General features: G+C 47.7%; 1 protein-coding gene across 1 annotated transcript; it reads right to left on the reverse strand.

Moving 5' to 3' along the window:
- Positions 1-349: 349 nt before the first annotated feature.
- On the reverse strand, positions 350-8,476 carry LOC132683985 (carbonyl reductase [NADPH] 3). Its single transcript, XM_060640471.3, has 3 exons — positions 7,916-8,476; positions 6,031-6,138; positions 350-839 (listed from the first exon to the last, which is right to left on the reverse strand). The coding sequence occupies exons 1-3, from the start codon at positions 8,202-8,204 to the stop codon at positions 403-405; spliced, it is 834 nt and encodes a 277-aa protein (XP_060496454.2). The 5' UTR covers positions 8,205-8,476; the 3' UTR covers positions 350-402.
- Positions 8,477-10,992: the final 2,516 nt, after the last annotated feature.

Raw genomic sequence — 10,992 nt, forward strand, 5'->3', positions numbered from 1 at the left:
GAATCACATGCTCGAAGAGTCAACAACCTAGAAACAGCATGGGATTGCTGGAACACGGCTGCAGCCCGCTCCGTAGCCCTGAGGGCTCTCGTTCGACCAACACCAGCAGCACCCAGGAACTTGTCAGAAGTGCACATCTTTGCGCCCCAGTTCTGAGCAACGTTTTAACATGCCCTCCAGGTAATTGTGATGCCCTCTGACACTGGAGAACCACTGGACCAGGTTCTTCTCCGTCTCAGGTTAGAGTCTGGGCACAATAAAATCTCTCGGCCCGATTCTAGACGAGACCCGCTTTCTCACAGGGAGATTCTAAGTCGACAGAAAATGAAGCCGACTACACCACCAGAAGTCACTCATTCACTCCACAAACGTTTATTAAGCATTAAGCACCAAAGCAGACATTCACCAGTTTTGGACGACTTTGTCATGGACCAGTTGGCCATGAGGCTCGGTAGCATCTGGAGGCAGGAGGGCCAAGTAGACAGGGGTCTCAGCTCCCTCCTCCACAGTCCTGGGGCCGCAAGGCCCACCCAGGTCCGTTTTTACCCACCCCGGGCAGCATGCGTTCAGCAGAATCCTGTCCGCTTTTCTCTTCTCATCCAGATGCCGGGCCAAGATCCTTGATAAGACCGTGACCCCCAGCTTGGACACCCCATAAGCCGAGCTGGGCCAGCCTTCCCTCTCGTGCACTTCGTTGTTTGCATCCTCCACAAACTTTTTCATGAGGTCCACCAGGTCCCCTTCTGTGAGCGTCTCGCATCGGAACCTCTTCTGTAGATCTGGGCTGCAATTTTCAAGAGCTTTGGAGCCCTCTAGACTGCTGATATTCACCACCCTGCCTGAAACAGAATAGTAAATATATGGAAGCAGGTCACAGATAAACGATTGTTGGGTAACTACACCCAACATGCAATTGATTGATACTGCAGGTTTAATTGCTGGTTAAAAAAAAAAAAAAAAAAGACTCGGGGCGCCTGGGTGGCTCAGTCGGTTGAGCGTCCGACTTCAGCTCAGGTCACGATCTCGCGGTCCGTGAGTTCGAGCCCCGCGTCGGGCTCTGGGCTGATGGCTCAGAGCCTGGAGCCTGCTTCCGATTCTGTGTCTCCCTCTCTCTCCGTCCCTCCCCCGTTCATGCTCTGTCTCTGTCTTAAAAATAAACGTTAAAAAAAAAAAATTTAAAAAAAAAAAAAGACTCTAGAAGGGACCCAGTGGGCTTTAACATTACTTTGTGCTCTCCTCCCCCAAAGGGAAGGACGCATTTCCATCAGTAACAGGGGCTAAAGGGCAGTGATTCTCCAGTGGGCAGTAGTTTTAAAAACATCCCGCTACACACACACAAACACTCCAGGTGCCTGTGAACTTGGTTTCCCAGAGACAGCACCCTCACCCCAAGGATTAAAGCTGTTTACTGGTTTGCACAATTTCCTAGGGCCCTGGGCACCACCTCTTCGCCTCCAACTGCCAAATATCAGGGTCAAGCAATGCCTTACGATGACCCTGTCTATCCTGAATGATGGGTACTCTCACACATGGAGTGGGTTGATTCTCCATCCCGGGTTTGATTTTCTTCACTTTCTTTAGCCCATCATTAATAGTTAAATATAATTAATGAGTTAATATTCACATTCACCATAATTCACAGCTATTAAAAAGACGGTTATGTCTATGAAAAAACATGCAGGCCAGAAACTAGAAGACGGCTGGAAACATTGATGGAAATCCCGAAACCAGTGTGTGAATTTACACAGTTCACCTAACATCAGAAGACACCACGTTGCGTTACCTGGGTGGCTCAGTCGGTTGAGTGTCCGACTTCAGTTCAGGTCATGATCTCATGGTTCATGAGTTCGAGCCCCACATGGAGCTGTCTGCTGTCGGCACAAAGCCCACTTCAGATCCTCTGTCCCCTTCTCTCACTGCCCCTCCCCCACTCATTCTCTCTCTCAAAAATGAATAAACATAAAAAAAAAAAAAAAGACACCACATTTAGGGGGTTCTTTTCTTACATATTATCCCGAATCCACTCTTTCTGTATCCACTAGGATAGTTGGATTTTATTGCATTTTCTGAGTGGCATTCATTCACCATGGGGTTGGGGGTGTGTGTGTTGTACATTCTACTAGATATCTTTGTGGGCCAACTGCACACAGAGATGCCCTCACTCTGTCTTGAATATGAGCACTCACTTATCCCCAGGTACCTAAGACTCTTCAGTATTTTCTTCCTCTCTTGTAATACATATTTCCTTCCCAACTTTGAACTGTGAAAAATTTGAAGCCTACAGAGAAATTGCAAGAATAGTTCAATACATACCCGTATGCCCTTTACCTAAGCCCCTCAATTGTTAACATTTGGCCACATTTGCTTTCTCTTTGTCTTAATTGCAGACAAATATCATAAAACTTTGCCCTAAGCGCTTTATATACGGTAACGAGGGTATTACCTTACATAACCACAAGAGTGATCACCCTCAAGACATTTATCATGATATAACACTATTATCTGAAGTACAGTCCATATTCAAAGGGTCCAATTATCTCAATAATCTTTCTTTATACTTTTTGTTTTCATCCAGGCTCCAACGTAGGATCACGGATTGTATTTAGCAGTCATAGCTCTTTAGTTTTAACCTAGAGTAGTTAACAATGATCTTTTTGAAGACTCTAGGCTATTATTTTGTAGTATTTCTCCCATTTGGACTGGCATGGTTTTCTAATTAGACTCACTTCAATGCTTTGGCCAGGAATACTATTTTGATGAAGTTGTGTTCTTCATTACTTTGTAAGCAGCTTTGTTCTTTTTTTTTTTTTTTTAACGTTTATTTATTTTTGAGACAGAGAGAGACAGAGCATGAGTGGGGGAGGGTCAGAGAGAGGGAGACACAGAATCTGAAACAGGCTCCAGGCTCTGAGCTGTCAGCACAGAGCCCGATGCGGGGCTCAAACTCACAGACCGCAAGATCATGACCTGAGCCGAAGTTGGACGCTTAACCGACTGAGCCACCCAGGCGCCCCCCCCCCTTTTTTTTTAAGCCAACGTGGGGCTTGAACTCACAACCCTGAGATGGAGATCCAAGCAGACATCAAGAGTCAGACACCTAATCAACTGGGCCACCCAGGCACCCTAAGCAAATTTGTTCTTAATCGCCTGGTTGCTACAAGGAATTAAATTCAAAAGGGTAAAGGAAGAAAGAAAAATGAAATAGGGGTGCTACTCTATGCCTTTGGTAGAAATAAAAAACTTTCTAAGAGTCAGAGGTGTCCTCTGATCTCAGGTGACATCTCAGGTGATCATCAGTGAGGCCAAGGGATGACCATCTCAGCAGCCAGCTGGGTGCAATCAGTCCTGAGAAGGGCTGCACCCACACAACCACCACCATTTGCTGAGGTCCAGGTGGGCCCCCTGGTCCTGAAACAACCCCTAGCCATTCTTAGAAAGAGTGGACAAGTAGCTCCCCCTAGTGGGTAAACGTTGGATTAACTTATTTACTCAGAATCTTGAATGAACAAGCAAAAGAAAAGGTTTGGTAACTTTTTAAAAAAATTTTTTTAACTGTGCATATATTTTTGACAGAGATACACACCAAGTGCCAGTGGGAGAGGGAGACACAGAATCTGAAACAGGCTCCAGGCTTGGAGCTGTCAGCACAGAGCCTAAAGCAGGGCTGGAACCCACTAACTGTGAGATCATGACCTGAGCTAAAGTCAGACCCGCTTAACCCACTGAGCCACCCAGGGGTCCCAGAGGTAACTTTCTTTTAAAGAGGTATTATAGGGGCGCCTGGATGGCTCAGTCGGTTAAGCGTCCGACTTCGGCCCAGGTCATGATCTCACAGCTCGTGGGTTCAAGCCAGGCTTCAGCCTCTGCACTGAGAGCCTGGAGCCTGCGTCAGATTCTGCGTCTCCCTCTCTCTCTGCCCCGCCCCTGCTCACACCCTGTCCATCAAAAACGAACAAACATTAAAAAAAATTTTTTTTTAAATAAGGAGGTATTATAAAGCTAAATAAAATGTGACATTTAAGTCAGTTTTGCATGGGTAGAGATTCCCTACAAATCAAGAGGCAAGGATCCTCACTTTTTGCCTTCTGGGTAAACGTGAGTTTTACTGAAAATTCACAAGTATTCTCAATGTGTTGTAAACCAGATTCCCAAGTTGGGAATTACTGTTACAGAGAACTGGTTGAAGCCAGTGACTCATCTGCTTCTGGGTTGATGCCCAAGCTCCACCCTCCTCCAAGATGCCTTTCATCTTTCAAAATGGCTTGGTTTGCAATTGTTTGGCATTAAGATCCTTCCCTTCACTGGAACTAATTATCCTGATTTGATTGAGGGGTGAAGTCAGGAAACCTGAACACTGTTTCCAGATTTATCACTACCTGACTGCGTTCATGTCTTTGGGTCTCAATTTCCTTCTCTGTAAAATGAAGTCATAGGAATGTCAAGTTTCTTCAATACCTTGTAGTTTTCCAATTCTAGGATTCTAAAACCCATAGAGAGAAGACTTCTAGACACTTGGTAAAAATCACCCTTGCAAATGGAATACTATGCAGCTGTAAAAAAAAAAATAAGAAAGCTTTCTGTCTTGATCTAGAAAGAGTCCCAGAGATAGTAAGTGAAAAAGAGCATAGTAGCAAACATTATACTTAATGTTCCCATTATGTAAAAAAGGGATACACACACACACACATAACTTAGATTTGCATTTAAAAACTATGCCCTTGGCCCTGAGCACTCAAGCAACTCCACGCACCTAGAACCAAGGCTTCCTTCAGCCAGTCCCAGCAACTCTGCCTGCGGGCTTTCTGTGATCTCATCCCACTAGGAAAAGACAAAGGGAATTGCCTGTAGAGCTGGGGATAGGAATTGGGCAAGTGGGGGAGCATGAGTCTGAGTGCAGCTCTCACCAAACATCTTTTTAGATTTTAAGACTTTTGCACTAGAGATCATCTTTATTCAAAATGTTAAATTAAGAAAAGCACATTGTTTTTCTTTTTTTTGGGAGACAGCAAGCATGAGCTGGGGAGAGAGGGAGAGGGAGAGAGGGAGGGGGAGAGAGAGAGAGAGAGAGAGAGAGAGAGAGAGAGAGAGAGAGAATATCTTAAGCCAGTTCCACACTCAGCACAGAGCCCAATGCGGGGCTCCGACCCCACGACCCTGGGATCAAGACCTGAGCTGAAATCAACAGTCAGATGCTCAACCGACTGAGCCACCCAGGCACTCCAAGAAAAGCACATTTCTTATAAGAACCACAGAGTTTTTCTTCCTAAGAATCACAGCTGCCTTCCTGGGAAAGAGAATCGTCAAGGAAGCGAGCCTTCTCTGCCCCCTCCCAGTACAGTTGTAGGATTCCTTGTCAATGACGGTCTTGTCCACTGGACTCAGTGCTCCATGGTCAGGATTGTTCCTGTTCACAGTGCTTACCACTGTGTCCCCAGCACCCTGGGTTATGGTAGGCCCTCCAGTATTTGTGGAAAAAGTAATAAAAGTTATTGAATACTTGGGAGTGTGGGCAAGATACTTCCTAATAAAGAAATATTTCTTTGGGAGGTTCTTCATTAGCTTGACAAAGTGCAGAAAGGAACACAGGGAAAGTCATAATGATGCTAAAACAGATCCTTCCCTGCCAGGCTCCCAAATGAGCTGGTGTGGCCCCACCACCCTGAGGAGCTGAGAAGGACCCACTGAGGTTGCTCAAAGGCAAGAGGCCTTTGGGGACTTGTAACACCTATTATTCTAGGGTTGAGTTCATATCATGGGACCAAAGAGCACTGCCATGTATCAAATATATCTTTTATTTTATTTTTAAGTAGGCTTCACGCCCAGCGTGGGGCCCAAACTGGGGCTTGAACTCACGACCCTGAGATCAAGACCTGAGCTGAGATCAAGAATCGGATGCTCAACTGGCTGAGCCACCCAGGTGCCCCATTATACATCTTTTTTTATTTTTATTTTTGAGACAGAGACAGAGAGAGAGAGAGAGAGAGAGAATGAGAATGAGCAGGGGAGGGGCAGACATATGGCTGGACTTACCATGAGGTTTTATTATTGGCAGTAATTCTATGCAGACATTCCTTGTGGCAAAAAAGTTTGTCTTCAGTGTTATCTCAGCTCGAATGTCAAAGGGTGTTGGATCATCAGCTTCCAAAAAGAGAAGGAAACAAAGTCATGCATTTCCCCTTGAAATGTATATAACAAAGCGAATCTTATCTCTCTCTCAAGTTTATTCAAGCAATCTCTGCACGGAAGGTGGGGCTGGAGCTCACAACCCCAAGATCAAGAACCTCATGCGCTATGGACAGAGCTAGCCAGGCGCCCTAGATTTTATCTCTAATTAAAGGAAAAACAAGCTAACTTTATTATTATGTTTTTTTAGTTTATTTTTGAGAGAGACAGAACTTGAGTGGGGGAGGGCAGAGAGAGAGGGAGACACAGACTCCGAAGCAGGCTCCAGGCTCCGAGCTGTCAGCACAGAGCCCGACGCGGGGCTGAACTCACGAACCCCGAGGTCATGACCTGAGCTGAAGGCCCAGCCTCAACCAACTGAGCCACCCAGGCGCCCCTAAAACAAGCTAACTTTAAAACGATTTTTAAGCCACCGGATCCGAGCTTCAAGGGTGTATCTGAATCACCTGCAGGGCCTGTTAAAACACAGCTTTCTGGGCTCCGCCCCCAGAGTTGGGGATTGAGAAGGTCTCGGGTGGGGCTCCAGAATTTGCATTTTTAACGCGTTCTCGGGTGACGCTACAGCTACAGGTCTGGCCCCACTTTGAGAATTCCCGGCTTTCAGGGCTGCGGCTCAATCTTGAAAGGGTATGGGAGGCACCTGGCAATCCTGCTAAAATGCAAATTCTGATTCAGCGGGTGTGGGGTGAGGCCCGAGATCCCGCGATTCCAGCGAGGGCCTGGGGCTGCGCGTGCTGTTGGTCCACCGCCCACACCTTTGAGGGGCAAGGGCTGCCAGCGGACCCGCGTTCCTGCACGCTTGGTCCGGGAAGCGGCGTATTTATCCATCAATCCTTCAGCCAGTGGCTGAGGGTTGTACCAGCGGGTGTCTGCCACCTCCCACCTGCGCTTCCGGAAAGCCGACCCGCTGAGTTGGAGGTGCGGGTGCACAGCTTCGGTGAGGGTTCAAGCCGGGGGGGGGGGGGGCTGGTTATTCAAGGCTTCACGGCAGTTTTTACTCCGTTCTGCCTCTTGGGTTTCTCGTCTCCACTAGGTTGTAGGTGAGTTTGGCTTGGTTATTCTTTCTACCTCCGCCACATGGCGGCTCAACAACTTTCTCAGTAGAGCAATAGAGTAATAACCTTGACCTACCCCCCCCCCCCCCCCCCCGCCAAAGATGCTACTTAAAATCACACTTAAAATGTAGGTTTGATGACAAACAAATTCCCTGGGGGAGGGAACAAGGCTCGCTTCCTTTCTGGCTGAGCCTATCAAAGCTTTCCTTTAAATAAAATCTCAAGTTCACTATTGTGCAAGTGCGCGCTGATCGTGTCTCAGCGATCCATTTCCTGTCCCGAGCAGATGCCTCCGGGCTTCTATGAAAGCTCCCTTTCAAGGAAAGCGAAAGCCCAAAGTGAGCTGGAGACCCTTCGCAGGGAAAATGTTTTTTGCTTTAGACAGAAAGCTGATGAGCTTAGCAGGGCGTGGCCCCCTCCCAGGAGGCCGGTTTTCTGGCAAACCGCAGCAGCCGACGGCTCCGGGAGGGCCCAGGGCTGCGCCCCGCCAGCTTCGCGCTAAGCGAACCGCTCCCGCGACTCCGCGGAAAGCGAGAAGCCGCCGAGGGAGGCCAATGTTGAGCGCATCCCGAGGGGCCGGCGCTGCGCTCCGCGATCACTCCAGCCCACAAGTAGGGGGCGCCCGCGGCTCTCTGCCCCGAACCCTTGGCGCTCCCAGAGACCCACCCCCGACCTACGCTGGAAGGCGATGCCCGCGTTGTTGATCAACACGTTGAGGCCCCCGTACTCCTTGCGCAGGAAGTCGCGCAGGGCGCGGATGCTCTGCAGGTTGTCGATGTCCAGCAGGTGGAAGCGGGGGCTCAGGCCCTCGGCCTGGAGCTGCTGCACGGCCGCCCGGCCCCGCGCCGCGTCCCGCGCCGTGAGCACCACGTCCCCCGAAAACTGCCGGCACAGGTCGCGCGCGATGGCGAAGCCGATGCCTTTGTTGGCCCCGGTCACCAGCGCCACGCGGCTGCAGGACGACATGGTCGGGGAAGGCACTTGGCGCGTGGAGAGCGGCCCGGGCTGTGAGCCACTAGGGAGCTCGCTGCGGAGGTTCGGACACAGAGAGGCCACAGAGAACTGAGTTCTGGGATCCAGTGCTGCGACTTCTGGAGAACGAGGCCCGGCCCTCGGTCCCTCCCCTGCGAGGAGTGGCCGTCCGTTCCCGAAGGTTTCGTAACGCCCCACTCCGGAGTCCGCCCCTTCCCGGCGCTGCGCCCTTTTGATCCCGCGTCTGAGCCCAGCGGTGGTCTGCGGGGTGGAGCGGTTAGTCGATTTCCCAAAGCCAAAACCGATGGTGATGGGATCTAGAGATTCATTGCAGTTAGACTGAAACTATTCTAGGAAAACCCCAAAAGGAGAAAAACAAGGGCTGAGTAATTTTCTTGGGCGTGCGCCCATCATCCACTGCAAAATGAAAATGTTTGCTTTTTCCTCAAATGCAGCGAAATGATTTAGACACGGTAACTGCCTCTCAGGACATAGGTTCTCCCGTTTCCTTAAACTCAAGGAAAAAAGGTCTTATGAGTAGATTTTCAGGTGTGGGCAGGGTTCATTGCTGTATGTGATTGCCAGCCGGCCCCCGAGTGAGAGGGAGTGTTTATGAAGCTCTTACTGTGTGCCAAGCCTCTTATTGGAATGTTTTTATTTAATCCTTACATAACTCATTTGGGTGCTAAGTGTCTGCATTTAGGTCTGTCCAAGGAGGCTATATATATCTATATATCTATATCTATATCTATATCTATCTATCTATATATATATATATTTTTTTTCTCCCAGTGAAAACTGTGCACCTGCAAAGTTCAAACAGAAATGAATCCCCTGGTGTGTCAAGGTCTGCACAATCAGAACTCCCCCACGCGTCTTCTTTAGTGTAATCTGAGGGTGTTTGATTGGTGACACTTAGATTTATGGAGAGCTGCGACCTCATTATGACTCAGCTTTTCCCAAGCAGAGTTGGCTAAGCTGCTGGTGTCTGTCACCTTGACTCTACCCTTCTCTATCAAATCAACAAACAAGATCAGGAAAGTGGGCTCTTGCTGGGTGGTCCCTTACTGTAGCTCAACCAATATTTTTTTTTCTCTCTAAAAATTATTTGGAACTTTATTTTAAAGCTGTGGGACTAGCCTTTTCTGAAGATGGCATGGAAAGGGAAGAAGGAAGCCCCTACCCCTCCCAAATCAGAAGCCAGAGCAAAGGCTTTGAAAGGCAAGAAAGCGGTGCTGAAAGGCATCCGCAGTCACACACACACACACACACACACACACACACACACACACAAAGATCCTCACATCACCTACATTCTGATCGCCCAAGACACCGTGTCTCCAAAGGCAGCTCAAATATCCTCAGAAGAGTACCCCCAGGAGAAACAAGCTTGACTACTATGCCATCACCAAGTTCCCCCTGACTACAGAGTCAGCCATGATGAACATAGAGGACACTTGTGTTCATTGTGGATGTTAAGGCCAACAAGCGCCCAATCAAACAGGCTGTGAAGAAGCTCTATGACATTGACATGGCCGAGGTCAACACTCTGATCAGGCCTGATGGAGAAAAGAAGGCATATATGTTCAACTTTGGATGTTGCCAACAAAATTGGGATCATCTAAACTGAGTCCGGCTGACTAAATCTAAACATAAATTTTTTCACCATAAAAAAAAAAAGATGTAGGGCTATTCAGGTTTTCTATTTCTTTTTGAGTGAGCTTAATTCATGTTTTTCAAAAAATTTGTTTATTTCATCTAAGTTATTCTGTTGACAAGTTGTTCATATGCTCTTTTTAAAATGTTTTATTTATTCATTTTGAGAGAGAGAGCATGAGCAGGTAGGACAGAAGTAGAGGGAGAGAGAGAGAATCCCAAGAGTTGGATGTTTAACTGACTGAGCCACCCAGGCACCCCCATAATATGCTTTTATTAGTCCTTTTAATATTGGTAGTGATGCCGCCTCCCTTATTCCTGATATTGGTAATTTGTGTTTCTTTTTTTTTTTTTTTTCCTGCTCTGTCTGGCTAGAGGTTTATCAATTTTATTGATTTTTTTTCCCCCCTCAAACAAGCATCTTTTGGTTTTACTGTTATTTTTCCTCTGTTTTTTTTTTTCTGATTATATTACATACATATTTTTAAAAATGTTTATTTTTGAGAGAAAGAGAGAGTATAAGTGGGAGAGGGGCAGAGAGAGAGAGATACACAGAATCAGAAGCAGGATCCAGGCTCTGAGCTGTCAGCACAGAGCCTGACACGGGGCTTGAACCCACGAACCATGAGATCATAACCTGACCCGAAGTCAGACGCTTATCCAACTGAGCCACCCAGGCACCCCTGATTATATTATATTTCTGTTCTTTTATTTCCTTTCTTCTTTTTAAAATTTTTTTTAACGTTTATTTATTTTTGAGACAGAGAGAGACAGAGCATGAACGGGGGAGGGTCAGAGAGAGAGGGAGACACAGAATCGGAAGCAGGCTCCAGGCTCTGAGCTGTCAGCACAGAGCCCGACGCGGGGCTTGAACTCACAGACCGCAAGATCATGACCTGAGCCGAAGTCGGACGCTTAACCGACTGAGCCACCCAGGCGTCCCGTTTTCTTCTTTTTTTTAAATGTTTATTTATGGGAGAGAGAGAGTATGCAAGCAGGGGAGGGACAGAAAGAAGAAGAGAGGGAATTCCAAGCAGGTTCCATGCCATCAGTGCAGAGCTCCATGCGGGGATTGATCCCATGAACCGTGAGATCATGACCTGAACACAAATCAAGAAGAGTTGGA

Source organism: Panthera onca, chromosome C2 (genome assembly GCF_046562875.1).
Source record: "Panthera onca isolate mPanOnc1 chromosome C2, mPanOnc1 haplotype 2, whole genome shotgun sequence".
In the NCBI taxonomy this organism is placed as follows: Eukaryota; Metazoa; Chordata; class Mammalia; order Carnivora; family Felidae; genus Panthera; species Panthera onca.